This window comes from Rhodnius prolixus, unplaced genomic scaffold (genome assembly GCF_049639745.1).
Source record: "Rhodnius prolixus isolate KJV_2025 unplaced genomic scaffold, Rpr scaffold_1, whole genome shotgun sequence".
Classification (NCBI taxonomy): domain Eukaryota; kingdom Metazoa; phylum Arthropoda; class Insecta; order Hemiptera; family Reduviidae; genus Rhodnius; species Rhodnius prolixus.
The window spans coordinates 22,830,456-22,858,154 of NW_027411581.1; the positions used below are offsets into that span (position 1 = coordinate 22,830,456).

At 32.7% G+C, this 27,699-nt stretch overlaps 2 protein-coding genes across 4 annotated transcripts; one reads left to right on the forward strand and one right to left on the reverse strand.

Annotated features, from left to right (window-relative positions):
* Nucleotides 1-106: 106 nt before the first annotated feature.
* Sec63 (translocation protein Sec63) lies at nucleotides 107-19,337 on the forward strand. The gene is made up of 16 exons (XM_074135041.1): nucleotides 107-555; nucleotides 669-771; nucleotides 7,953-8,067; nucleotides 8,525-8,630; nucleotides 9,880-10,010; nucleotides 12,100-12,192; nucleotides 12,285-12,446; nucleotides 12,756-12,984; nucleotides 13,069-13,214; nucleotides 15,350-15,497; nucleotides 15,622-15,824; nucleotides 16,759-16,902; nucleotides 16,977-17,099; nucleotides 17,206-17,328; nucleotides 18,750-18,953; nucleotides 19,113-19,337. Exons 1-16 carry the CDS (start codon nucleotides 432-434, stop codon nucleotides 19,260-19,262), a joined length of 2,304 nt encoding a protein of 767 aa, XP_073991142.1. The 5' UTR covers nucleotides 107-431; the 3' UTR covers nucleotides 19,263-19,337.
* LOC141457806 (uncharacterized) lies at nucleotides 19,270-27,596 on the reverse strand. Of its 3 annotated transcripts, none has more exons than XM_074135085.1 (8): nucleotides 27,378-27,596; nucleotides 27,209-27,271; nucleotides 26,947-27,077; nucleotides 25,567-25,782; nucleotides 23,546-23,756; nucleotides 22,356-22,483; nucleotides 21,237-21,365; nucleotides 19,270-19,312 (listed from the first exon to the last, which is right to left on the reverse strand). In XM_074135085.1, the coding sequence occupies exons 1-7, from the start codon at nucleotides 27,436-27,438 to the stop codon at nucleotides 21,243-21,245; spliced, it is 933 nt and encodes a 310-aa protein (XP_073991186.1). In that variant the 5' UTR covers nucleotides 27,439-27,596; the 3' UTR covers nucleotides 19,270-19,312; nucleotides 21,237-21,242. The 3 variants fall into 3 exon arrangements, with proteins under 3 accessions (XP_073991186.1, XP_073991176.1, XP_073991192.1); XM_074135075.1 differs by having other exon boundaries at nucleotides 21,232-21,365; XM_074135091.1 differs by having other exon boundaries at nucleotides 21,232-21,365; nucleotides 27,155-27,271; nucleotides 27,378-27,400.
* Nucleotides 27,597-27,699: the final 103 nt, after the last annotated feature.

The following is a 27,699-nucleotide window of genomic DNA, read 5'->3' on the forward strand; positions in this document are numbered from 1 at the left end:
CATTGCTAAGCGAAAAACATGCTGATTAATTTTTATTATTGCTAGAAGTTAGTGTTGAATTATTAAATTTGATGCATTTTAATTTGAATTGTACTTTTTTTCATTCATACAAATTTCGCTGAATGAATATTTGTACCTAAATTCGTAAAAATAATTATTAACTATTATGTACAAATAAAAATGTTCTCATTTTTAATCTGAATTGATTTCCTATCAATTTAAAAGAATTACATAGCGTCGGTATGGTCATACTGAACACTGATATGGAAGTCTTGTTTACTGTGTGCGTGTGGAGCCGACACATTTTTTTGTATAGTCGTGACCGGGAGTAGAGGTCCGTTAATTGCAGTGGTTCCAGGCGAGATTTTTCAAATAATTATGTCAAGCTGATATGAAGTTTCTCTTAGTTTTTTTATTGTAACTGTTTTATAATGGGGGGTCAAAAATTTCAGTACGATGAAAGTGGTGGCACATTCTTTTATTTTCTGTTGTCATTTTTAGCTCTTTTGCTAATTCCTAGTACTTATTACTGGTGGCCACGTAAACAAGTAGAAGGTAGCATATCTATTAAATATTTGTAAACTAATTCAACTTTAAAGATAACTTGCAGAATGAATCCAGTCGCGAACTCCTACACAAGTTTGTGTTAACTTTATTAATTTCAACAGATCCTACAAAGGATGAAAAGGACTGTCACTGCCCTGGTTGCAAGAGGAAAAAAACCATCTTGAAGTCAAACGAACCGTGGAAAGGCACTAAAGAAGTGTTAACGTTAGTAATTCTAAAGCTGAATCTTTTTAGTACTTACCAGAGACAAAAGAAAATTTAATCAATTAAATTTATAATTTGATGAATTAATAGTCGAAATTTAATTAAAAATTTCTATAGACAAATCGATGTATTAAATTAACAAAATTTTAATTAATTTGGATTTTAATCTTTTGTTTTTATTGTTCCGAAGGAATCTAATCCCTAATTAAAATTAATTAATCTAGAATTTGATTGATTAAATTAGTTTAAAAAATAAATTGAATTAATTTAATACTTTCTACAATTGAGGTAAAATTTGAGCGATTAAAGATTTATAACCACTACTCTACCTATCATTAAAACATGATATGGATATGGAACAACGTGACCCCATTGGTAGCCTAATATTTACAGAATTTTTTACATCACCTTAAGTAGTTAGGTCTATTTTCATAGCCCATTTGTTTTTTTTTTTTAATACCGAACCATCCTTGATCCGACTTAGTATTTTATTATCACAATGGTGGGGACTTTTATATAATATTGTACCCTAGTTCAGCCGACTTGGAAGTTCGAAGGTGGTGTCATTTTTGTGGCAAAACTGTACTGATTTGGTACCTCACTAAGGATATATTTTATACCACATGGTATCCTATTTGAAAGACTTGGAACTTCATGAAATATAATTCGCACTATTTTTATTTTTATTCTGTTGAACCATCCGAGGGTGTATTTATAAATGGTGGTAGGGACATATATCACATTGTACCCTTCTGGACCAACATGGTATTTGTTGAAAGATAGCATGTTTTTCAGCACTCTGAACCATTCTTTTAGTGTCTTGATACTTAATTAAAAGCAGTCAAGAGTATTAGCGCACAGAACCATATTTATTAGGGACCACATTTCTATGCATTTATATATTTATTGGGATCAAAATGGATCGTGTTTACCAAGTCTTTGCTGCCTAATTTGCTTAATGCACCATTTCACTGAACGTGTAGTAGCCAATGCTGTCATTCTTTAGAGCTCCAGAATTTTTCTGATTTTTCACTTTTGCGATATGATCTCTTCAGGCCTCAGCGAGTCAAAGAACACAGTGTACAAAATAAATAACAGTATAAATACATTTTTACTGCAAAACCCTTTTTTTTTTTTTTTTTTTTTTTTATTTATTTGTAAAGTTACACCATCGCTAGACACGCTATTAGTAACAATGACAATAACTGACATCGAACTAACTAATTGAGGGGAGAAGTTACCCAGCGATAACACTCCCTAAGTCATCTCTAGGATTAGCTACTCTCCTCAGAAGAGAGGAAATCGCGAGGCCACTGGCGTTTCAGTCGTCTGGGAGGATGATCTGGATGGTGATGTGATGATAAGTGGCGGACAAGAGGATTGGAATGAGAGTGCAAGTTCTGATGAAAGTTTTTATAGCGAGTTCGTGCAACCTGACCAACAAACGGAATTTCCAGGTCTGTGTGGATGGTTAGATTTGAAACATAAAATGGAGCGTTAACGATAGTGCGGAGAATTTTAGACTGGAGAGATTGAATTCGTTGAATATTGGAGCGTTTCGTTGAACCCCACAGTTCAATACCGTACGTCCAGGCGGGTTTTAGTATGGAATTGTAAATCAGTCGTTTGTTGTTAAGTGAAAGTTTTGAACGTTGGTCTAGTAGTCTTTTAAGTAGTCGATAACGCCTGTTAACTTCAGTTCGTTTAAGTCGTGTATGCGGGTTCCAAGTCAGTCTTTTGTCTAAATAAAGCCCAAGATAACGGACAACATTGGCAGGAGGAATTGGAATTGAGTCATAGAAGATCGGAGGAAGAGTGATGCGGCGGAGAGTAAAAGTAATATTTTGAGATTTGGTTTCATTTAACTTGATTTTCCATTTTTTAAACCATTCCTCAAGAGAAAAGAGATGAGTTTGAAGGTTTCTGTGTGAAGTTACCGGATCAATGTGAGGAGAAAGTATCGCGGTATCATCTGCATAAGTTAGAAGGACAGTTTCAGGATGGATTGGTATGTCTGCAGTGTATATAACATATAGGATAGGTCCTAAGATGCTTCCTTGAGGAACACCCGCTTCAATACGATGTTTAGCTGAAAACGATGTCCCGATTTGGATTTGAAAATGACGATCAGACAAATAGGACTTCAAGATGAGGAAGTGAGTGAACGGAAGAATGCCCTTGAGTTTCCAGAGCAAGCCCGGGTGCCATACTCGATCGAAGGCTTGCTTCACATCGAGAAAGACACCCGAGCAACACTCTTTCTTCTCAAGGGAGGATGAAATCGTGTCTACCACTCGATGGCACTGTTGTACAGTAGAGTGTTGTCGTCTAAATCCAAACTGATGGTCTGGAATTATATTAGAGGATTCGAGTATGGGAAGAATTTGTTTTAAAAGAAGTTTCTCAAGAATTTTGCCAAGAATTGGCAGTAGACTAATTGGTCGGTAAGAAGAAGAAAGATGAAGTGGCTGGTTAGGTTTAGGAATAGGGTAAATTAAGGAGGATTTCCATAGAATCGGGAAGTAAGTTGTTCTTAGTACTGAATTGTAGATAGTAGTTAAGAGGATTATTGCTTTTTTGGGAAGATGTCGAAGAATTTTAGCAGTTATGAGATCAGGGCCCGGAGCTTTCTTAAGAGAGAGATGTTTAATAATAAATAGAATGTCAGAAGGAGTGAAATGTTTTGGTGGTAGGTCAAGATCTGATCGTAAGGATTCGTGAAATGAAGTATTGATCATATCTTGATGAGGGGTAAAAACTGAGGAAAAATGAGAGGCAAACAAGGAAGCTTTGTCTTCGTCAGATGCAGCCCAAGAGCCGTCAACACGACGGAGAGGTGTTGGAATGGTTTTGTAAGACAAGATTTTCTTAGTAGCAGTCCAAAGCGAGTTGTCTTCCGTAGTTAGTGTTAGTGTGTAGTCTTGGAAACGTTCATCCTTCAACTGTTTAAGTTCAGTTTTAAGTTGGTGCGTTAGCCTATTGTAGAGTCGTCTATCAGATGGGTAGCGAGTTCGTTGCCACTTAGCTCTTGCACGTCGTTTATCCATAATAAGAGTCCGTATAAACAAAGGGATATTGGATGTGCGAGTTCGTTGTTGGTTAGTGTGGTGTAAAGTTGATTGTCTCATAGATTCTTGTATAGTTTTAGTAAATTGTTCTACCGCATTGTCAATATCTTCTTTTGATTTAAGAGGAATACGTAAGTCTATGTTACTTTCTATTTCAAATTGGAATTTTTCCCAATCTACGGGGCCAGTGATGAGAGATGGTTTGGAAGGTCTGTGGACGGGACAAGTGTTGAGAGTAATTAAAACAGGGCTATGGTCTGAAGAAAGTTCTGTCAAGGTCGAAACTTCAAAGTAGTGAGTTACCTGAGAAAGTATGAAGAAGTCAAGAATGTCAGGGAGTTTGGATAAGGATGTGGGCCAGTAGGTAGGCTGGTTAGGTGAAACAATGTTGTAGTTTTTTGAAATAAGGACATTCATGAGTGTACGCCCGCGAGGGTTAGTCGTGCGACATCCCCATTGTTGGTTTTTCGCGTTATAGTCTCCTCCTGCAAGAAATTTAGTTCCGAGAGAATTAAAGTAGGAGATAAATTGTAGCTCAGAAACAGATTTATTCGGTGGACAGTACACTGCAGCAAGATTAATTTTATGTGGATGAGCGAATAAGGAGATTGCAGAGGATTGAAGATAGTCTGTAGCAGATGAAGGGAGAGCATTATGAAGTAAGGAGTTTCTGACCAATATTGCCGCGCCACCGTGAGCAGTATCATCAGGATGATCAGTCCTGTATGTCTGATAGTCTGAAATGTAAAAGTGTGATCTACTTGTAAAGTGTGTTTCCGTCAGTAGGGCCACGTCAATACGTTTGTTATGTAGCAAAGTATTAAGTTCGTCTCTGTGGGAGTTCAACCCGTTCGCATTCCAGAGAAGGATGGTTAAAGAATGTTGTGTTGGAGAGATCATGGTTTTATGCCTGGAAGGAGGTGAGTAATAAGAGTGTTTAAGAGACTGATGAGAGGAGTGAGGAGGGTTTCAAATCTTTGGAAAAAGGAGTTCAGTACTGAGGTTATATCCGGTTGTGCAGGTGCAGGTGATTGAGGATGATGTGGAGGATGTGCAGAAGATTGAGGAGAATGATGTGCAGGATGTGTAGATGATTGAGGAGAATGATGTGCAGATGGTTGATGAGAATGATATGAAGGATGTCACCTCGCGATTTCTGAATAAGAGAGCCTAGCAGTGGAAGTTCCATTGTAGTAAGGTTGTTGTGGTTGCTGCTGCGGAGGTTGTTGCTGTTGCGGAGTTGATGGAAAAACTGGAAAGTCTCTTCGAGAAGAGACTTGAGGAGGTTGCGTCCTAACAGCTGCTCCTTGGCCTCGAAGTTGCATTCGTTCTCGACGGATCCTTTGCAATTCCTTGTGAACTTCGCATCCACGGTAGCTGGCAAAGTGCTGTTTATGGCAGAGTGCACAGGTAGGCGGAGTTTCTGTGTTTTTGTTGCAGTTTTCCCCGAAATGGGGCCCTGCGCATTTGACGCATCTTGGAGAGACATGACAGTATGTGCGGGTGTGCCCGTATTGTTGGCACCTCTTGCACTGGGCAATTTCCTTTGTTTTATAGGGCTCCTCCACCCGGACAATTGTGTTGAGTATCTTGGTGAGGTTAAAAATGTTTTTGTTGTTGTTGTCAGGTTCTAGATCTATGAAGAATAGAGGAAGAGGAGTCTTCTCGATCGGGCGCCTTACGTTGCTAACATTTCGTACTCTGAACCCTTTAGACTGTATTTCCGCTTTGATCTCTTCAGGCGGTATGGAGTGATGTAAATGGCGCAGAACGACTCTAAAGGCTTTGTCTTTTTTTAGTTGGTATGTGTGGTATTCAATATTTTTTTCGTGCAGGTACCGAATTGTTGCCCTGTATGTTGCAATGGTGTTGGCTGAAACCAGAATATTGTCACTGCGTGCTTTACAAGAGTAATTCTCTGCTCCAAGGAGTTGTCTGAGTTCGTTGTTGAGCGTTATATAGTTGGAGACTTTGTACAAATAGATAGGAGGCGGTTTGTGCTCGGGTTGGTCATTGACTTCTGGCAGTATATTAAATTTATTGTGCGTCGCAAAATCTGATACAAACTGCACCTGTTGTGGAGGTGCTGATGAGGTTGTTTCCGGTAAGTTATGCATAAAAGTTGTTTGGTTTTGTTGCGGAATCTGAGAAAGTCCAGAATTTGCTTGTCGTGTTAAAGGAGGTGAAGTGACCTGAGGGATTTTATTTCTTTTTTTCTTTTTCTTTTTATCTGGAGAAAGGTTAAGAGTGTTTGAAGTTCTTTTGGATCGGTTTAATGATGAAGTAGTAGATTCGCTACCAGAGATGGATCCTCCAATGTCGGTCTCGCTTAGATCCATGTCTAAGCCGCCGAGGAGGTTAATATTTGTATTTTTCCTTTTCTCTTTGTTTTTGTTAGTAATAAATAAATAATTAGGTTATATCACTTACAGTTGTAATTTGTTTTGTAACTTCTTTCCTTAAATTAAGATGGGAAAGGGTGAATTTATTTAATAATTAAAAAACCACTTTCAAATTATTATTTAATGACAAAGTTGGTCATTAAAAGTCTTTATAAACTAATAAAATTGTTCTTTAAACACACACCAAAATTTCTAGCAAGTTGTTTTACTGCAAAACCCAAAAATAAAAATGGACATCATTGCTTTTTTGGTTATGAGTTGTTCAGTTACTTCTTTTACTTTCTTCTTCTTCCTCGGCGCTACAGTCCTGAAAGGATCAGGGCCTCCTCAAGCAAGGTTCCCCACTGAGCTCTATCAAAAGCCTTTAATCTCCACTTATTTCACTTAAGACCTCCGAATTTGACTGATTCTCATCCACTATATTATTTAAATTTTTTTAATATTCAATATTCACATTTTTTTCTTATGTTCAAACTAATGTTTACAAATGCTTTAAAGATACCTGGAATTGAAAAAAAAGTTTGTAATGTTTATAACTATTTACATCATCTGCTCCTTTGGAGGTCCCTAAATATGCCTAAATATGTAACAAAAATTTCGGAAATGCTGCTAAAAGTTATTGCATCTCAGTAATTAAATAATTCTTAAATATAAATGTATTTTTTTTCCGAAATTGTGTTGAATAAAAGTATTTTGAGTTTAATTTTATTTTTTATTATTATTTTTTAATGATTTAAGGCGCGTCAACATCTGAGGTTATTGGCGCCTGGAGCTTTTTTCGGTGCGCTGCCGGCCTCCGGACAGTGTTCTCTCATTACACTGTCCATCACCGGACAGTGAGCTGTAAGAAGCTCCCAGGAAGAGAAATCTTATATTTTGTTGATTAAAATAATTGGATTATTAAAATTTTCTTACCGTCCACAGCAGTATTTTAATTTTGCGCAACTACAATGTGTTCGTTTCAATTTAATGTTTGATTGGAGGTCTAGTAAATTTTTTTTTCAAATTTATCCCATTGTTTGCACTTTGCAAGTGTTTATTATACGAAGAAAAAAATCATTTTGATGCTGCATTTCCAACGATACAGCGCCTACTAATGCGGAAATTGATGTAATTTAAGAAAAAAAACTTTAAATAAGAAACTATAAATTTCTAATAGTTGTAATTGAGATCCTGGAGTCAGATGCCGCGAAAATAATTCTTTGATATCATGCTCAATTTTCGTAAGGAACAAAATGAGTCTTTCGGAATTATTCAGATGATTTTTTTTTTTTTTTTTTGATAAAAATATAAACAGCACCAAAGTCTGGATTCTACAAGATGCGAAATGTGGAAAGTTTTACTACATTGAATATAATTTTCCTCAAATTTTGAATTTGATGCAGACATTTTTCTATTCAGCTATCAGTTTTCATTTCTATCACTATCAGACAAAACTTCTACTCCTCACACCATGTAAGCTTAATTAGCCCTCTTTTGGGCGTTAAGGACCGATAAGGTTGAGTACTTCTGCACTACATCATGAAACTTAAATCGTATATTCATAATTATTTTTGATTAGTTTTAGAATTGCTTTTATAGATGTCGGAGGCTACAATTGAAGTTGATACATTCTGATTTGCCAAAGTGGATTATAAAAAGGGAAATTGTAAATGTATCTATGTTTTTGAAAAGTTACTTTAACTTATTATTAACCTAAAACAATTTGCAGGAAACTTATAATAATTTCAGGGTGGATTGCTTTAGCATTGCTTGCCTATAAGGTGTCTCAATTCGACTATGAATATGCTAATTTTGACCCCTTTGAAATTTTGGGAGTTCCTTCGGTAAGTACAATTTATTTCATTCTGAGCAGATAAATAGTTAAATTATGTTGCGGGGATTTTAATTTTGATTGTTACTGACTGTTTAATATGCTTTTCCGAAAGAACTGCTGCTGCCGAATGAAATTAATAATAATAATTTTAATTAATAATTATACAATAAATAATAATTAGATTAATGAGTAAATTCGGAAAAACTAAGTTTTACTTAAAAGTTGTGTTAGTGTTGTATAAAATAACTTGTCACTGAACGAAACGTTAAGGAGACGTTTAAAAATTTATTGTTATTGTATTAAATGCTCGATCCCCATTGTGTCGTTAGAGCGATAGTCCTTTAAGCACTTTTGAAGAAATAAATTCTTCTGGAATTTCTTTCATCTAGGAAAGGCAGTCAAGGTAACAACAGTAAGACCCCTAGGACATTTTTAACGGAAAAAAGTAATTATGTTATTTATTATAGGGCGCCTCAACAGCACAAATTAAAAGAGCCTATAAAAAATTATCACTTGTACTTCATCCTGATAAGAAGACTGGAGATGAAAAAGCTTTCATGAAATTGACTAAAGGTAATTTCTACTCGCATATCAGTATACATTGAGTGAATTCTATTCATTGCAATTATTATATGCCCACTGTTATAAAAACTGAATCTTCTTTAGTTTTAAGAATTCTTTAAAGTCTGAAATTTTGAATAGAAATCAATTTTTTTTTCTTGGTTGAAAAATGTGTACTTAAAATGTTTAGCAGAAAGGTTTCAATTTGAATTGAAATAATTTCAACATAACGCAGAAGAATTTCAAAATTTTCCGATTTCAGTCCTATATTCTTGTCAAAAAAATTTAAAGTTAAAATCTGATATGACATTCACACAACTGTCTCATTCTGCAGTTTCCAAGGTTCTAACTTACACATTTTCTTGACTAAAGGACACAAAAACCATTTATAATAATGAAAGTAATAAAAAAATCATAAAATTTAGAAAAAGAGATTTTTACAATCAAATGGGCTATTATTTCACCCAGCTCAATGTCAAGTGGTAATTATGTTACATACAATGGTTTTAAAATTGTTATTGTGAACAGTAGTTTATTGTTTCTTTATCTTAGGATATTAATATTTTAATTTAGGACAAAGAAAAGGATTCTCTCTTTCCAGAATGTAAAACCAAAAGCAAGTCGAAATTTTGCCATCTATTAAAAATCTAATTAAAAGAATCCTCATTGCTTCAGGACACACATCTTGGATAGATTTCAGTTAACGATCATATCATTTCATAGATTTCTTATTTATTTATGTTGTGGACAACTTACTAGAATCTAGTTGCTTCAGAAAGTGAATGTCTGCTAGTTATTCATATCAACATCTATTACTCAGCAATAGTTGTTTTTGATCAGTGTAAATAATGGAATGTAGTTAACTCATCGTTGGAATTCTGTAAAGATCGAGGGGAGAGCATAGTCATGAACAAGAAGTACTCGCTCGTGTCTTAATCACTTAGATGTAATAATGGATTAATTATCTGAAAATGAATTCAAATATTATTGGACAAAATTTATTAAACTTATAAATTTATATTATGTGTGTACGTGAGCATTAGCTCAACTATATGTTGTGAGTTGGTTATCCTCTACTTCGCTCAAGTCTTCTATTCATCCCTGTTTGCCGGTTTGATGGGATACGTTAAATCTCTTTGCAAGTGTTGTTCGGCTATTGGCTTGTAAAGTAGGAAACAAAAGCTCTTAATGTTTACAGTCACTTTATTTAATTTTATAAAAGATTTCTTTAACTTAGATAATTGGTTTTTGTGGCATTTAGCTTACCAAGCTCTTACTGATGACGAAGCAAGGAGAAATTGGGAGAAATATGGCAACCCAGATGGACCCGGTGCTATGAGCTTTGGGATTGCTTTGCCTTCGTGGATCGTTGAGAAGGAGAATTCCGTCTGGGTATGTACATATTTCATATACAAATATGATTCTACAAATACAAAAAGCGCTTCCACTTAAAAGGAAAAAATAAATTCACAAAATATCACTTAAGGATTAGTCATCAAGAAGGGGAAAAATAAATTCATAAATATATAAGAAATTATTCCTGTTAGTCACATAAATAGCTAACTGCAAACTTTAAATGTATAATACATAATTTTTAATGATGCTACTGTTTATCTAATTACAAGATATGCATAAAACCAAGTAATGTCGATCAGAAACGCAAGACTAATGTACATGCTGCATTTATTTACAATCCATTTATTTATACCCAAAAGATGGAGAAATATGCTTGGCCAAAACGAAGTTGGGGGAAACCCTGGTGGAGGTCCACAGCGGTTCTGACGTGCAATTCGATCGTCGGAGCTGGGTATAGATATACTTAAGACCGTTCTGCTCTTATCATCGCGGACCTATTACTCATAAAAAAAAATAATGGTGACACAAAATAAACTATATAATTAACAACACAAGTCAAGACTGCAATAAATGTAAACTTATATATTGGCTCATCGACTGTTACAGTTAATAGCGTCCCTATTTCTTTACGAATATTTTTCCACTCAAGCTGGAATGGCAGATGTCACTTACTCACATACGACGCAGCATCTTGACCAGTAGGTTTAGAGTTTGAGTGGAGCTTCAGTCATCGATCGAAGGTACCACCATATCATCTCAAATAATCGACTCGTTGTCGAAGGGGAGCATGGATTTCTAGTATGCCATTCTTCACATGAATTCTTTTCGGGGTTTTCCGAATCCCTTGGTAGCATGGTATTTTCTCATTATTGCTATTTTATATTAGTTACTCAATAGTGTTGAACAAATATTAAGTGGACATTTAACATTTTTATATCTGGGATAAACTATTTGCTTTTTGGAGAAAGTACTTCAAAATGAATATTAATTTAAATAAAAAAAAATATATTTTTTCCTGACTGAACGAATAATTGCAAGTAAGCCTCACGGTAACGATTAGAGATCTTATGTAAGGCGAATTATGGTACCGAGTTCGATTCCTAATCTTGGCCTTGACCTTGAGTATTAAAATGAAAATTCTTGCTAAAGCAACCCGCTTCCGTGTTTATGACAGTTAATCGGCTGTTAGATTTAAAGCCCGCCTAAAAAAAATGGCATTAGTTTACTATTTTCATGGCTTGTATTATTTTCTGAATTATACGTCCTCGAACTATTAATCCTTTTCTTACTCGATAAGATTTAGTTGTGACCTCATGAAGTTTTTATTTGAATTTGTTAAAGTAAAAGAAACAAAAGTTCAAAATATGCGGATAAAACTACCATTTGTATAGTTCTTAAGAAAGGAAGAGACTCGCAAAAATCTCAAATTACCGGCCTATTTCTTCACGATAATCTCTTGATACAAGATATAATCCCGTATAATTGGCCAAGAAAAGGTACAGAACCGCCTCCTGCCTTATGTTGAACCTCAGAATTCCATATCAGATTACCAGGCTAGTTTAAAGAAATGAGAAGTGTTGAAATACCGAATACAATATTGACTCAGGATATTTAGGTTTCAAAAAAAAAAAAAAAAAAAAAAAGTACGTAATTGGGTACGTATTAGTTTTTTTTTTTTTTCATTGAGTCACTCTCAAAAGTGACTTTCCGAAAAATCTGGAAAAAGTTTCTTTTCAAAGAGCATAACTCATACGGATGATGTAAATTTTATGGCACACCACGGGCTGTTCGACTTAGCAGCGATGTGTGTTTGACAAAGAATTTAGAAAAAACTACTTTCATTTACCTTAATAAAGATTGCAGCAATTATATAGAATTATACATATTTTATAGGTACTCAGGATTTTCAGATTATTCTTGGAGTCCTATTTTTTTTATTAAAATTATTTAATCTTTGTTGGTTAACGAAGTAATGTTTAATTAAAAATGTTCGCTGTGCTTTTCTAACATCAAAGAGAGAAGTACAGAAAATCATTTTCTATTTAAAAATCTATTTTCAGCTTAATAATAAAAACATGATCTTTGTTTTCTTTGTCTTCTATTAGTATATTTAGTTATGTTGTAGGTACTTGGCTTGTACGCGCTCGTATTTATGGTGGCGTTACCCACAGTGGTGGGCATATGGTGGTACAGATCCATCAAATATACTGGTGACCAGGTACTTTTAATATTAAGCCACCTTTTTTCAATCAATGATATTGCTTATAGAAATTGAAATACTAATATTTTTTTTGTTTCTTTTTACATTAGGTATTGCTGGATACTTCTCAAATGTATTATTATTTTTTTCACAAAACACCATCCATGGTTCTTAAAAGAGTAATTATGATATTGGCAGCCTCTTTAGAATTTGAAAAGAAATACAATAGTGAAATTATTGAGAGGCCTACTGATAACATTGAAGTTCCACAGGTATATTATCAAAGATCCTATTTAAAAAATTATTTTATGTAAGTTATAAAATATGTAAGAACTGGATTAAGCCCGTTCCATTGTCGTACATAATTTCAAAAGTTCAAAGTTTTTCATTTCTCCTATATTTGAATTTCACCCTCTTTTCATTTCTCTGAAATATGTCTAATCGTCTAATAAATTCTGAAATTGCTCAAAAAACTCAATAATACAAGAAATAACGCAATAACTCAAATAGCTACGTATCTAGAGATTTTTGATATACAGTATATAAAACTCATTTATTTCAGTTGTTCAATTTTGTTTTAGCTAATCAGACAGTTGACTAATTTAGGAGAGAAAAATAGAGAAAGACCTTTATGCTATTTGTACTCTATTAAGGCTCGTGCGTTGCTTCATGCCCATCTTAACCGTATACCTTTAAATCCAAAGACTTTGGATAAGGATAGAATGTATATTGTTAAAAAATGTCCATATTTAATTCAAGAGATGGTAAATTGTGTGTCGCAATTAATTATGCTTGCTTACGCTCAAAGAAGTACGTATTAAGCTTTATTAAGATTATTGAAGAAAATTATTTTTTTAAAAATTAAATAAACTGATGGTTCAATACTGTGCATAGTTTCTCGTTTGCCCAGCATTGAGACTATCGAAAATTGCATGAAACTTTGCCCTATGATAGTACAAGGAATGTGGGAATATAAAAGCCCTTTATTGCAGTTGCCACATGTTTATGAAGAACATCTAAAATTTTTTATGGTAAAAAAGGTAAGGATATACAAATTTCTTTAAGTAGACATTTTTTCTTCTATCTAATCTATATAGTGCATGTCGACAAAAAGATAACACAAAAAAGACTAAATAAGTTCTGCGCGTGAAACCGGATATCATGTTACAAACAGTGATTTGGAGAAACTCATTACGATTTTGTAAAAAATAGACAAAGATAAAGGATTTATTGTTTGCATAAAACTATAAACACTTATGTGTTTTATAAATTCTCATTCATACGATTCTTCATTGTACTGTCTTAACAAAAAAACAGCTAAGGAAAATGAGACAAGTCATTTGTTTTTAGTTATGGTAACTTTCAGATTAATTATGAATCATCTTTTTTCGTATTTGCCCAAATCACTCTTTGCCGGGCATTTCTAATGAATGAGTAAGGGAAGCGTTTCATTCTAGGCACTAAAAGAATAAGAAATGAATAACATAAATATAAATGCATTGTTAGTTGTTAAATGCATTCAATTTACTAATGAATATTAAATAAAAATAAGTCACTAATATATTTTAATTTAAAAAAAAATTGATTTGAGGCGGTTAGAATACGTGTTATGCCAAGATAACAACATTTTGTTGTATTAGAATTTATTTAATCAGATGTATTAATATATGTTGGCTATCTTTCTTCGACCAAGGCATTTAATCAGTACTTGGGGTAGTAAAACCCGCATGAAAATAGGTTTTACTTTCTTAGTGAATTCCTATAGTTCTAAGAAAGTTGCCGATATAGAAATATACAGGGTGATCCATTTAAAACGCACCAATCGCTAATAACTTCTTAGGAAAGCGGAATTTCGAAAAAACCCACGAAGTAAACTATATGTTTTTTTTTTGGTCTAGTTTTCAAATTTTCCACTCCCGATGCTGTATCTTCATTTTTGGCGGAGTTACGGCCAAAAAACTGATCAAGATTTCATAAGGACCACTGGTTTTGACAATGATTATGAAAACTACATAAAACATTGTGAAAAATGACGTTAACCTGGTTTCGATATCCCTAATATTAGTTCAGATATTTAAGATCAAAGTTACAATTTTATCTATTCGTGAACGGTTTTCGATATTAATTTTCCACCAGAAATACACGTTTTGGGAGGTCCTCTCACTGCAAAAAATGTAATTGGTAACGCAAAGTAAAAAAATAATAATAATTGAAGATTTTAAAGAATGTAAAGGTTGTGGGACAATCAGGTTAAACTTGTTTTATCATCAAATAAAACCAATCATCACATCATTTTAATGCACCCAGTATGAAAGACTTCTTGACTTATGATTGCGGTAAGACTAGCTTGGCAGGGAGGGGCGGGTGTTGGTGTAGTGGTTAAGAGCGTGGTTTTGTAAGTGGGAGATCCCCAGTTCGAATCCCCAGTTCTTATTACTTAAAAAATCATACTTTTTTTAATAAAGTGTAGTCATACGCGGGATTCGAACCGGTGATCTCTCACTTACAAAACCACGCTCTTGACCACTAGACCAACAGTTTGCTAAGATATTCTTACCGTAATCATAGGTAATCATAGGTCAATACTGGGTGCATTAAAATGATGTGATGATTGATTTTATTTGATGATAAAACAAATTTATCCTGATTCACCCACAACCATTACACTATACTACATGTTTTAAAATCTTCAATTATTATTATTTTTTTCCTTTGCGTCACAAATAACATTTTTTGCAGTCAGAGGACCTCCCAAAACGTGTATTTCTGGTGGAAAATTAATATCGAAAACCGTTCACGAATAGATAAAATTGTAACTTTGATCTTAAATATCTCAACTAATATTAGGGATATCGAAACAGGGTTAATGTCATTTTTCACAATGTTTTATGTAGTTTTCATAATCATTGTCAAAACCAGTGGTCCTTATGAAAGCCCAATCGGGTTTTTAGCCGTAACTCCGCCAAAAATGAAGTTACAGCATCGGGAGTGGACAATTTGAAAACTAGACCAAAAAAAACATATAGTTTACTTCGTGGGTTTTCTCGAAATTCCGCTCTCCTAAAAAGTTATTAGCGATTGGTGCGTTTTAAATGGATCACCCTGTATATCATTTTGATTTTTTTTTTCTTCTACAATATAAAAATTTTCTTTTCAATAACTTCTTTTTTTAAAGAGACATATAAGAAGTATACAACAGTTTGTGCAACTTAAAGCTGAAGAAAGGCGTAACATTTTGAGGTTTCTTGACGATGATAAATATGAGGACGTAATGAAGGTAGCAGGGCGTATGCCGTTGATTGATTTCCAAGTCCGATCAGAAGGTAAATAAATTGTTACTAAAAACTTTTATTTTAAAACAATTGAAATGACCTCAGATGGTACCACAAATTTTAGAGATTATCAGAGGTGGCTGCTGATTAAGTGTAAATCATTGCTTTATTTCAGTCATTGACGACGAAGCGTCCACTGTATATACTGCAGGGGCAATCGTTACAGTTACAGTATCGCTTATTCGAAAAGATATGAAAATTTTATTTGGAGATGAGACGGTAAAAGAAAAACATTGCGGGATTTTGGATTCTGTAGAAACAAAAGAAGCTTCAGGAGATCAGCAAAATGAAGAAACAGAGACTAAAGAAAAAGAACAAGTATGTTCATTTTATTAGAAAATGTTTTTATGAAAAGTAAAATTATCATTACAGTGTTTTTATTAATAATATCTTCGATTTATTTATTTTTTTAAAAGGCAAATTTTAATACGTTTTTTCTGCATCATTTAATTTTTGTAAATACCGGGTCCTTCTAAATAGGAAGAATTTGAAATAAAGAATATAAATATTAATATATATACTATTCAAATACGTATAAGTTGAACATGTTTTCAATCTTTAATATCGTCTAGAGGGAAAGAATTGTCTATTCCGGCAAAATTGCTCTAGTATTCTCTTAATCTTGAGAGTTAAGTGGCGATTGCATTATTTTCAAAATATATACTAAATTATTTCCTATGTAACCTACTTATTGTCCGGGCCTGGTGTATGACTGCAGTTATACTTACATAAAGCATAATGAGTGCGCGGATCCTCGCTTTGTGTGGTGCTCTACAAATTAAATTTTCATCCCTTCTGATAGGCAAAGTCGAAATCATCACAATATGTTTGTCATGTAATAGTATATGTAGGTTTGTAATAAAGCAGTTCTGGTCTAAATACTTAGTAGCACCCAATGACTTTCTCTTGCCGCATTTTACGATTTTGTTTTGGTTTTAAAGAATTGTACCAAAAAGCTAGTTGACTTTAATATTTTTTTGCTGCTGTAATAAAATCATTTGGTTTTGGGAAACTTGATTACTCAGCTTCCCCAGAACCTCACCAAAATCATTATTCTCTTTAAAAAAATTTGCCAACCAAAGTGATTTGCGTTGTATACGTTATGTCCAAGGCAAATTCTTGCCAACCTTTGGTGTTAGATACAAAAAACGGGAAAAAAGCTGCATTTGAGAGTCCAACTCGAAAGTAGATAGGGCAATAGCGCCTAAAATTGTAAATTTCAGTAGTTATTTAAAAAAAAATACATTTTTAGAATAAGAAACCAGTGTGGCAGAAACAACAGAGGAAATCTGGTAAAAAATCTAGTAAAAAGCAGCAATCAAAAAAAATCAAATCAAACTCGCAGAATCAATCGTCCGCTTTAAAAAAAAATGAAGAAAAACATTCATTACCTGAGGTAATTAATAAATATGTAGGTTATTTATTTTTTAATGAAAAAAATTAAATTAAAATAAAAATAAATGTGTTAAGCTTCCGAAAAAAGAAACGCCACCACCTGCTGACGGTGATTCCTCTGCTGATGAAAGTGACCAAGACAGATCTGATGATGATGATCAAGATAGATCTGAAGAAGAAAGTGGTGGTGATAAAAAAGTAAGTTTCTATTTCAATGAAAGAATTGTATATTTTTACTTTGACGATTTTCAAATTGGATCAGATGTATTGTGTTATTAATAGTAATTATGAAATTTTATTAAAGGGTTCGTCCCTAGAGGATGATGACGATTGGGAGAAATTCCAGACAGGTATTGGAAAAAGAGACAGGGTTTTAGAAGGCAAAAGTAAATTGTCACATACTGTACATTGTCCTCAGTTTCCTGATGTAAGTAATCAGATTTACTCTATTATTCCTCTATTATTATTTCTCAGGAATTTAAGCTATCAGATTTTGTTTAAAAAATAGTTTTGTATTTAGTAACTATATAAACTTCATAAAACACCCAACCATGTATAATTTTATATCTGCTCGCTTTGCGTTTTTTTTTTCAGGATCAAATTTTAATTATATTTTTCACTCTTTTTTTCTAAGAAAAAAAATATTTTATTCATTTTCTGGATATGTTGAAACATTAAAATTGCTTAAATATATATATACAGGGTGAACCAGTAAGTATTGTCCATAGGCCTACTGTGTGTAGTACATCTAAAGTGGAGTTCAATGACGTATTGGCCAACTTCATATTTTCCACTGTTCTTCTTGAGTGACGTCACTTTAAATTTTTTTTCTAAAATCATTACTTTTTTCTAAAAAAATGTTATAACTCAGAAAGTTTTAGTCCGAATACGATTCTGATAACACGGTTAGAAAGACAGATAAATTTTCTAAAAATTGATACCATTTCAAAGCATAAGTTATTCTCCAAACAGCCTCAATCTTCCTCCGGATGCTGGAAAAATAAAAGTAATCGAAATTTTCAAGAAAACTCATTAGGCCCTTACGTGATCATTATCAGACCTAGGTGCTGGCACTTTTTATAAAAGTTTCCTTGCCTAATGGGCTTTCAAACGGTGTATCATTTTCCAGGATTCCTTTTATCTTCGTATGAGAAATTAAATTTGTTTTGCAAGAAAACGTGTTCGCGAGCACTCAAGCACTGTCTTAAAATAAGGAAGTCAAAGGCTACAAATTGCACTTAAAAAAAAAATAAATAAATAAAAAAATAACTTCTGAGACGGAAAACAATAATTTTGTTACCTCGGTCGAATGTTGTATTTATTAGAAAAATTAATGCAAATTTGGACATTTGTGAAAAAACTATGATGGTTCTTCGGACGTTAAATTTTCGATGTTGAGGCAGTCGAAGATATAGAAGCTGGTGTGGAACATTGAAGAAGTGATTGGGAAAAACAAGATTTAAACTAAAGATGGCGACAAAAGACTAAGGAGAGAGGATCTGGAGGCTAATGTCTCTGACGACTAGTTAAAAATTCATGAATCACGGTGATATAAAGATACGAACTTATTTTGAATAATGCATACTAATATAGAGCCGATTTAATCAAATTTTGGGACGGATCTTTTGCAACGAATGTGTAGAATGAGATGCACTGGTTAAAAATTAAAAAGTAACAGTTGTGAATGGTAAAAAAGTAATTATTGTGGTCATGATGTGAGGAAGATAAGCAAATTTTCTGAACAATCTCTCTCTCTTTCACATATTTATATAATTGCCAGTTCTCCAAAGTGAAAACTTATAAAATTGAAATATATCTCATTTTAACATCGAATTATTGTTGTGACAGGAAAAACAAGAATATTGGTGGGTGTATATGAGTGATCGAAAGTCACGTACTTTATTGACGTCACCAGTTCACATTACAGCACTTGTAGATCAAGAAGAAGTACAGTTAAAATTTACCGCCCCCAAATGGCCTGGAGTCTATATTTTTGCTGTTTGTCTTAGATCAGATTCTTATCTTGGTTTTGACCAAACTCATGACATTAAGGTATGTATTCGTAACACATATATTTTTATGATTTGAGAATTGTTTATACAGACTAGTTTATAAATTACACTTTATTATATTTAAAGTGAAACAAGTTTGTCAGATATTGATTACCGAAAGATTTAAAAGCTGTATTTAAAACAAATTCGAATTTTATAGCTGGATGTAAAGGAAGCTCCCGAAATTCCTGTCGACCACCCTCAATGGGACTTATCTGGTGAAGAAGAAGAAAGTAAACCTGAAGGAGAACCAAGTGATATTTCAGAATTTGCAACAGATGAAGATGTTGACGATGAAGATGATGAATAAATTGAAAATAATCATTTTGTGCATCCAATTGTACACCGATTTTGATATTTCTGTAAAAAAAAAAAAAAAAAACAAGTCAAACACTATTCATAATGAACCAAAGTTTTAAAGGATTAAGAATAGTTATTTTCATAGAAGAAAAAATATTTTTTTCGTAAATATTTGTTATTTAAACCAAAATAGATTAATAATTCTCTCTGAATATATGTGATTTTCTGCATGTTCATAAAGAGTTTGATGTACATATAAAATTAATAATATTCCTAACACAAATGATTGTAAACAAAAAAGGCCCAAAGTGAACAACATTCATATCTTGGAAGAATTTTTATAGTTTTTTAAATTTTTTATTTTATTAAGTTTATTTACGAACTTAAATAACATCGTTCAAAGTTGACGGAAATTTGCATTCCAAATGAATTCTGTTAGTTTATATCAGTGACATTTGCACTGAAAACACTAATGGATATTTGCCACAACGTTAATTACATTATGTTTCGGTAGAGCAAATTTTGTAAAATATATAATAGGTGCTTCCAAAAAATCATTTTATTTTATTTTTTGTTAAGTAAAAAAAAAAATTAAACCCATTTATTTTAAGATATAAATTTATTGAAAATGTAAATAGACTGATAAGATTTCATTGATATCTTTCCACAATGCATTATTTTCCTGCCTTTAGGCTACATTATTTAGTATTAAATAATCTTAGGTTGAATTAAAAATCATTCAAGTCCAATTTATGACAGTGATTGGATGTGATTGTGGTTCCTAATTTAATCATCTTCGACTCTTTTACAGGTCTTTTGTTAGCCAACGTTTTTAGAGAATATAAAGCATAAACAAATTGCCCCATCCAGAAGAAGTAAAATTGGTGGCTTACAACTTTCAATTTTTTTCTAACAAAAGTAGTAAATGAATTCAATTGGATAAAAAAAGGAGTACAATCACAAGGTAGTTCTGTCCGACGAACGTTCGAAGAAAAAGGTTCGTGCCTCAGTTTTAATGATGACTTCATAACTTAGCCAGACTCCAGTGAAAAAAAAAACATACTTAGGGTCAGCCAATTGGTCCACATTATCTTTAGTCATGGTTCGAAATTTGACTGAAAAATAAAGATTTCGCGAAGGAAGGCCAATTTTAAGTTTCCGTAAACTTTTCACGTTCACTTTTACTACCCTGCCGATTGAGGACCCAGCAAGCACAACCTGCTTCGTTTGATATCACTACTAAAATTGTAACCTGTATCGATGGGATTCTATAAAAAATTTCTATTGGCAATTGTATTGTTTGATCGCATTATATGGAACGAATGCTATCCTTATTGCGCTCCTTGTAATCTACAGAAAATGTCGGAATAGGCTAAGCCTATTGGATGTTATTGTAAGCGCCGTAACATTGGCTTATTGCACCGCTTAGGATCCGATGGTGTTGCTTCACTTACCCTTGGCCACATTGTGTTCTATGTCGTTATATAGTCCTGCCAAGTACTGACAACGCTTTGAAGATCATGTAAACAGCCAGCGGTATTAGAAAAATTGTCACAATCAAGAAGTCTTGATACAACTTTTCGAAATATAGTTTCGCCTCTTACGTCTGCCTGTATACCACTTACAAAGCAAAAAATCGCAAAAACAGAACCTGTAAAACATACATCCTGTGACGGTTTCGCCTCAGAAGCGACATATTTACCAAGATGAAAGATAACTTTTAAACTTCTGCTACTTTCTTTTTGAGATATTCTGCTCTTGCACAAATGCTAATCTTTGTAACAGGTTTTTCGTAATAAGAAGACACTTTATATCATATGAACATCTATTAGTATGTCTAGTGAAAAATTAATTTCGACCATTTTACTCATTTTGAAATACTTCTAGGAGATACAAAAGTGAACTATTATAATTAAGGAGCAGGTAAAACTATATTCAATTTTAAAAATTATAAATAGAAAAAACAAAAAATTATTTACATAACTATAATTTATTCGGCAAAATGTACATCTTTGGCTAATCGTTGATAGTCATTCCTGTTTCCAAAGGATCCAATTCGGGAACACATAGTGGGAAGCATGACTGTAGTCAACCCTAACACCTCAGTTAACATCTAGAAATAACAAGTATAAATCTAGGTAGACTGATATAAAAATTGGTATGACTAGTTTCTTAATTATCAGTTCTTAAGTTTTTTTTTTTTTAACAACTGTTCACAGACGATTCTGTTTTTATTGCACTTTTGACGCCTTATTTGATGTCAATGGCACCTTCAGAGCACTGCGGTCTTCGGAAGTGATCATTAATACCAGACAACGCTATTTCTATCAACACAGCTGTAAAATGCTACTACGAATAGACAATCTAAGAGCGGAATGCTAAACTCTAGATATATGCCTTTAAAGTTTCAAGAAAACTTGCACTGCACTTAATGCACTTGCAGGTATTAGGAACAAAATACTTTATGAATGGCTTCAACCTAAGTGAATTTGATTTTAAAAATCATCAGGCCATGAAAAGTGGTTATACTTTAATAAACCATTCCCCCAGGTCAGCCTGAGAAGGGAAAATGCAAAATAAATAATGGTCTGCGCGTGGTGTAACTTTTTAAAGAATGATGCATTTCGATGGGCGAGCTAACAAATCTGAATGCTACTGAACACATTTGACACATGCCATTCAGACTGAAAAACACCTCTCTGCTGCATGTTACCGCAAGACCACATCACATTTGACTTAAAAATTTGAAAGAAATCTTCTTTTTCACCCACACCTCGAACCTTCAATCAGTTGCCGTCTCAAGGCTCTTGTTTGTGGAAGGAAGAGTAAAAACCTTCAGTTTTTTTTTTAAGATTAAACATGTAAGTTTTTTGTTGTATACTCCTTAAAAAATATACAATCAAAAACTTATTGTTACATTCCTATGTATAAGCCTTCTAAAATTGGCAGTAAAAATAATTAATCCTAAATTATCTAAAAAGTGTGTTCACTTTTAATATTCACTTTCTTAATTAAAGATACGATCATTTAAAACTCTTGTTTAGTAATGAGCATTTCTTCAACATTGGTAAAACTTATTAATACAATAAAAATAAAACCTTACCATCCATTCTCTTGGATTAATAGAGAGAATGGTTTGAAAGTTAGAATCGTATGCTTCATTTTCTGAATTAAATAATCTATCTGTTTTGTACTTATGAACGGGTCGAATCCAAAGTTGATGATTTTGATCTGGAAACACAAAGCAATAATAGCATGAATTCTTGCACTTCCAACAACGAGCAATTAATAAAACAGTTTTAGGAAGAAGATTAAAACTATGTTCTAATAATTCCAATTATTTCGTTAGAAATTTAATTTAAGAGTTATTCATCAGCAAAATATATTATTCAATGACAATCTTGGCCAAGATTGTACAGGTCCAGACAAAAGGATCGGAACGATTTTTTTTTTTTTTTTTTTTTGTTAATAGGCAACGCCGAAGAGTGGAAGATCATCATTTTAGTATCAGTATCATTTTGTTTTTCAGTTAGACACCTTACATTACAGCAACTTTCTTAAAACAACCAAAAACTGAAAAACTACCCAGTTCATTTTGCATTTTTACGTGGTATTTGAAATAATATATAATATTTGATTTCAAAATCACTTTTCGTTCTAAAACAGACTAGACCTGTACTATTGTACATTATTTTGATCTTCAATTTTAAATATGGAAATTACCCCCCTGTAACTTTTATCGCTTTTCTCACACTTCATCCCACTATCTTGGGAATAAACCCCCCGTAATCTTTATCAATTTTCATCCCATTAACTTCACTCCCTCATAACATTTCATTTATCACTTTTCAAGTCAGTAGGATGAAAATACCACGTTTAAGAATAGCAATTAAAGTTATGGAATAGTGGACTTAAGTATATGGAATGTAGCAAAGGCTATAAATAAAATAAAAAGTGGTTATTTAACATAACGAAATGATAAATAATTATTTCTCCATATTGTTTGAAATAAATCCGAGAAATAATTTATTTCAAAACGTTATTCGAAATAATTATTTCGCCAATTAATTTGAAATAACGCCTCAATCACAGACAGACCTAACTTTCATTAATTCTTCTGGCCCTAAAATACTAGCTTGCTTTTGTCTACTAAAATTTAAAACAAGTTTAGTGATAAAAAGAAATTCTTAAATATCATATCCATAATTTATTATTTTAATAAATAGATTTAGTGAAAGCTTAAAGTGGCAATGAAACTATTCCGCAAAAATTAACGAGTAAAATAATACATACCTACTGAAAGTGAAGCTAAATGTTCTCTTACTAAAAATGATAATACGAAGATATTATAAACAGTCTGAATAAAAGATTTACAATTAATTGCAAAGGTATAAAAAGGTATTTCTATATTCGAATCAAAATTACAGGCCTCATAAAGTTTGTCTAGGCAGATCTGCATTTTAGTTTTATATGAATCTGCATTTGAAGTTGTTTGGCTTAGCACCTAGAAAATAAATTAATACAATAATCGACAGTTGAGCCAATAAATATAAGAATAAAGTAAAACATCTGAAATATATCAGAGATATATTTTGCAAATGGGACAGAGAGATCAGAAGGAAGGGTGAGCCTGCTTTTTCCATGACACCGGATGATCAACTAAATACTTGGAGCGTGGTCTGAAAACTGCTTTATTTTCCATTACCAGAATGGACTTTCATATTTCTCCTTGGGTAACATCAACTTAATCTTTCGGCGGATTCACTAAGTAAGAAATGCAGAATTCAAATGTATGGAGCTTCTTTTTCTTTTTTTTTTGTGCAGACCAAAAGATAAGACTTCTTTCTCATCAATCAAAGGGTGCCCGGGTGGATTCTGAAAGCGTTCGGTTAGATCAAAGAACGGCTCCCTCAGAAGTAGTTCAAGAAGGAGGACGAAGTCAAGAGACTAAAACTCTGGAGGTGACCTCTTCGAAGTCCGTCAAAGATCTGCTTGGGCAATTTTAAGTGGAGAAAATAGAAGACTTGTCACAGTATGAAAGAAAGTGTCCGCATACAGGTGTCCTCACGAGCATTGTCGACTCGGTGGACAAAGGCCTGAAACGCGATTACTCCTGCATATTCAGTATAGATAAGGTAGAGACTTTAATTTACCTCCTGGTGGAATACGGAACAATTTTGGAAAAAATATGCAATGCGAAAAATATTTTAATAAAAAAAAAAAATGGTGAGGACACCCTCACGACTGGATAATGAAGGATGGATTACTCTTATTTCTATAGGTTCTGCCAGTTAAGGAATTTTCTTGAAAATGTTTCAAACTTCAGAATTTTGCTAACAAGTTTAACCCACGTTAGCACTATATAAGTAATCATGAACTTACTTTGGGGGAAGTCGACCCATCCCCTCCCTAAAAGAACCATTCATCAAATTTGTTTACATAATATATTTTAAATGCTACAAAAAAAAAAAAAAAATTATATATATAGATTTGTTCATAGACATTAAACCAAATTTAAAAAAAAATCGTAGTGGCCGTTTTCCGGGGGGTGGGGGTGGAACGGAAGTGGCAATCCGGTCGCTGATTATTTCTTGATGTTATTGCCGGATACCATATTAGCAATTTAAAACACGAACTATCGACAGCTTTCCGTCTGTTAGTTGTGATAACCACAAAGATCAATTTTAAAGAACTTTATTTCCGATAAAACTCTAAAATATCTGCACTATCGCAATAACTTTTTATACTTTTCATATAACTAAGCAACATTTTCTAAAAATTTAGGAAGTACATTAAAAATTGTAAAGATTTAAGGAAATACTACAATTTATCTAAATTTTTTAAGATAAGGAGGAAGTTGTTATAACGTAAAATTTTCGATATCTAGAATGGAGGTCCTACTTTCTTAAAAAAAAAGTGGTTTTAGTGTAAATGTTCTAAACGACTGTGAACGAAACATGTCAAAACAAAAAGTAAGGAAGCTGAATTTTCATAAGTCGATTGAGGACCCTAGTGAATCTTAGCGGACAAAATCCCTCAACCAGAAGCATTATTATTCCAAATTGATTATTCAATTTTTTGAAATTTCAACATTGTTAATCCTGATTTCTGAAGATATCTCAGAAATCAGGATTAACAATCCCGACCTAACTAATTAAAGAAAAATTAATATTTATAGAACGAGGCTAGAACATAAATAAAACAACATAAATAGAACGATGCCTCAGAGTACAGTTTATAGGTTACAAAAACAAACATGTTTTTATTAATATTAATTAATTCTAAATGCAAATTATTTTAAATAATTTCCTTACCCTAACTGGTTTCGTTAAACTCATCTGATTGTGCTGACTTTTTTTAAGCCTAACTTTTGGTGTTTTCGCCTCTTTACCATTTTCTTCATTAATTATCTCTAAACCAACGGATTTAACTCCATTGAAAAGAAATGTAACGTTAACAGTATCCGGGAAAATTCCAGCAAAATATTTTTCAACATTATTCCAACCCGATTCATTCCTTCGAACTTCATTCTACAACAAAAAATAGAATAAAACCAAATATTGATAATGTAAAAAATTCGGAGAGAAACATTTAACCAACTTTCTATTTCTGTAAAATTACTATGAGTTAATTCGGCTTTAAGTAAAAGAAACGAGGAAAAACTTGAACTAATGGGTTAGCACCTATTACGGATGGCATTAGTTGGTGTCTTAAATGTTTTGTTTATGGTTGGCTGCATCTGTCAATTAAACATTACATCAATTAGACTAACAGAACTATTGAGTCCCATAGAACTTCTATTAACAGATTTCAATCTTGTATTCTTATAATTAATAAATGTACCATAACGAAGTTTTGGTTAAAATCAGTAAACCAGGCCACTTCATAGAATCCGTTTTGGGGTTTTCAGGAAAGAAAACGACTCTAAAGAATTCCTTCAAACTTCGCTTACATGTACATCTATAATGTTCATTGGACACATTTATTTTGAAAAATAATTTCAGAGAGGTTCTGGAGAGGGGTGATCTTAAGCTCTCTCGTCTTAAATAAGATAATTCTTTAATGTTCTTCTTTTTTTTACGGATACCTATAGCAATTTTGATGCCAACAATTGAATATATTCTTTCAATTCCGGGACTAAATTTTGCTAAGTTTTCTTGATAAAGACACCAACCTGTCGACAAAATTGTTTTATAGTGATGGACTAATGGCAAATAGAACAACTAAACATTAATTAAAGATTGATGGTTTAAAGAAATTCGGCTACACAAGAAGCTAGAAGAAAATACGGATGTTTTAAACCATATACAAGCAGTTTGTCTATTTTACACATTTACCGTAATACTATTAAATATATAAAACTTAAGGAGCGTCGACATTTAAGGCCTCTGACGCCCAATCTTGACTGACCTATAGAGTAATTGTTTGCACTAGATTATTATGTACCTTTGTTAACTACATGAATGAATTTAGAATGATATATATGGCATTTGAAATTAAACACCATTTATTACCAAATATTGTTAAATTTTGACAGATATACAGTTAATAAACATAGCGAATTAAGAATGCAAGACTCTTTCAGACTTGAAGAAGTGCGGCAAACAAAAATAATTAATCATCAGAGGAAAATTACTCTGATTATAAAGAAGTTTCATTACCAAATCGTGTTTGTACTTCAAACACTTACTTACTAATAATCCCACTGCCAGATCATTTAAATTTTTTTTCCAATAGTCACTGTTTTGATCATACTTATGTTCAATACAAGAAGAAGCAATTTCTAATGTTTCCATAAATACTGATATGTCCGACACTGTATTTGCTGTAACACAAGATAAACAAATATGAGATGTACTGAATTAAAATTTCAGTAATTGTTCATAATTACCGACATCTGACCTGAATAAACAAATACTTCACTAAAAACTTCCTATCAAAAAATATATTGTTCACCTTGTTCAGATAGGGTCTTAATTTCTTTGCAAAGGGATGCTCGGAGCTCTGGTTTATCATAAGCTAAAAAAATCAGGAGAAATAATTAAAAAGTACCTTGTACTTCGACTTTTATTAGAATTAGATGTTCAACAGTAATTCGAACTAGATGAGTAAAGAATTAACTTACCTTGTTCAACTTTATTTTTCACCTCTCGAACTTTTACATTAAAATTAATTTTGTTACTCATTATGGTTCTTACGAAGTGTTAGTTTAAAAATGTAATTTTCGTAAAAAAATTAACTGATACTGCTAGGTTCTTATTTGAATATTTCCCTGTTGTCAACAACAGCTACATACAATTTCATTAATGTACAACTCAGGGTTGTTTTGTAAATTTTAGAGTGTGGTTAATATGTGCTTCTATTTTATTGGCAAATATAAATATATTTATCACGTAAGTTTTTTTTTATATAAGAATAAGGTTTTCTAAGGAATAGATCTAATCTTA

Coding starts and splice junctions, on each gene's coding strand:
- LOC141457806 (XM_074135085.1), bottom strand. CDS start 27,438: ATGAGTAACAAAATTAATTTTAATGTAAAAGTTCGAGAGGTGAAAAAT. Junction 23,757..25,566: donor GTTTAACGAAACCAGTTAGG/GTAAGGAAATTA, acceptor TTTATTTTCTAG/GTGCTAAGCCAAACAACTTC. Junction 22,484..23,545: donor TTTAGCTTCACTTTCAGTAG/GTATGTATTATT, acceptor TTGTGTTTCCAG/ATCAAAATCATCAACTTTGG.
- Sec63 (XM_074135041.1), top strand. CDS start 432: ATGGGGGGTCAAAAATTTCAGTACGATGAAAGTGGTGGCACATTCTTT. Junction 772..7,952: donor GGCACTAAAGAAGTGTTAAC/GTTAGTAATTCT, acceptor AACAATTTGCAG/GAAACTTATAATAATTTCAG. Junction 8,631..9,879: donor TTTCATGAAATTGACTAAAG/GTAATTTCTACT, acceptor TGTGGCATTTAG/CTTACCAAGCTCTTACTGAT.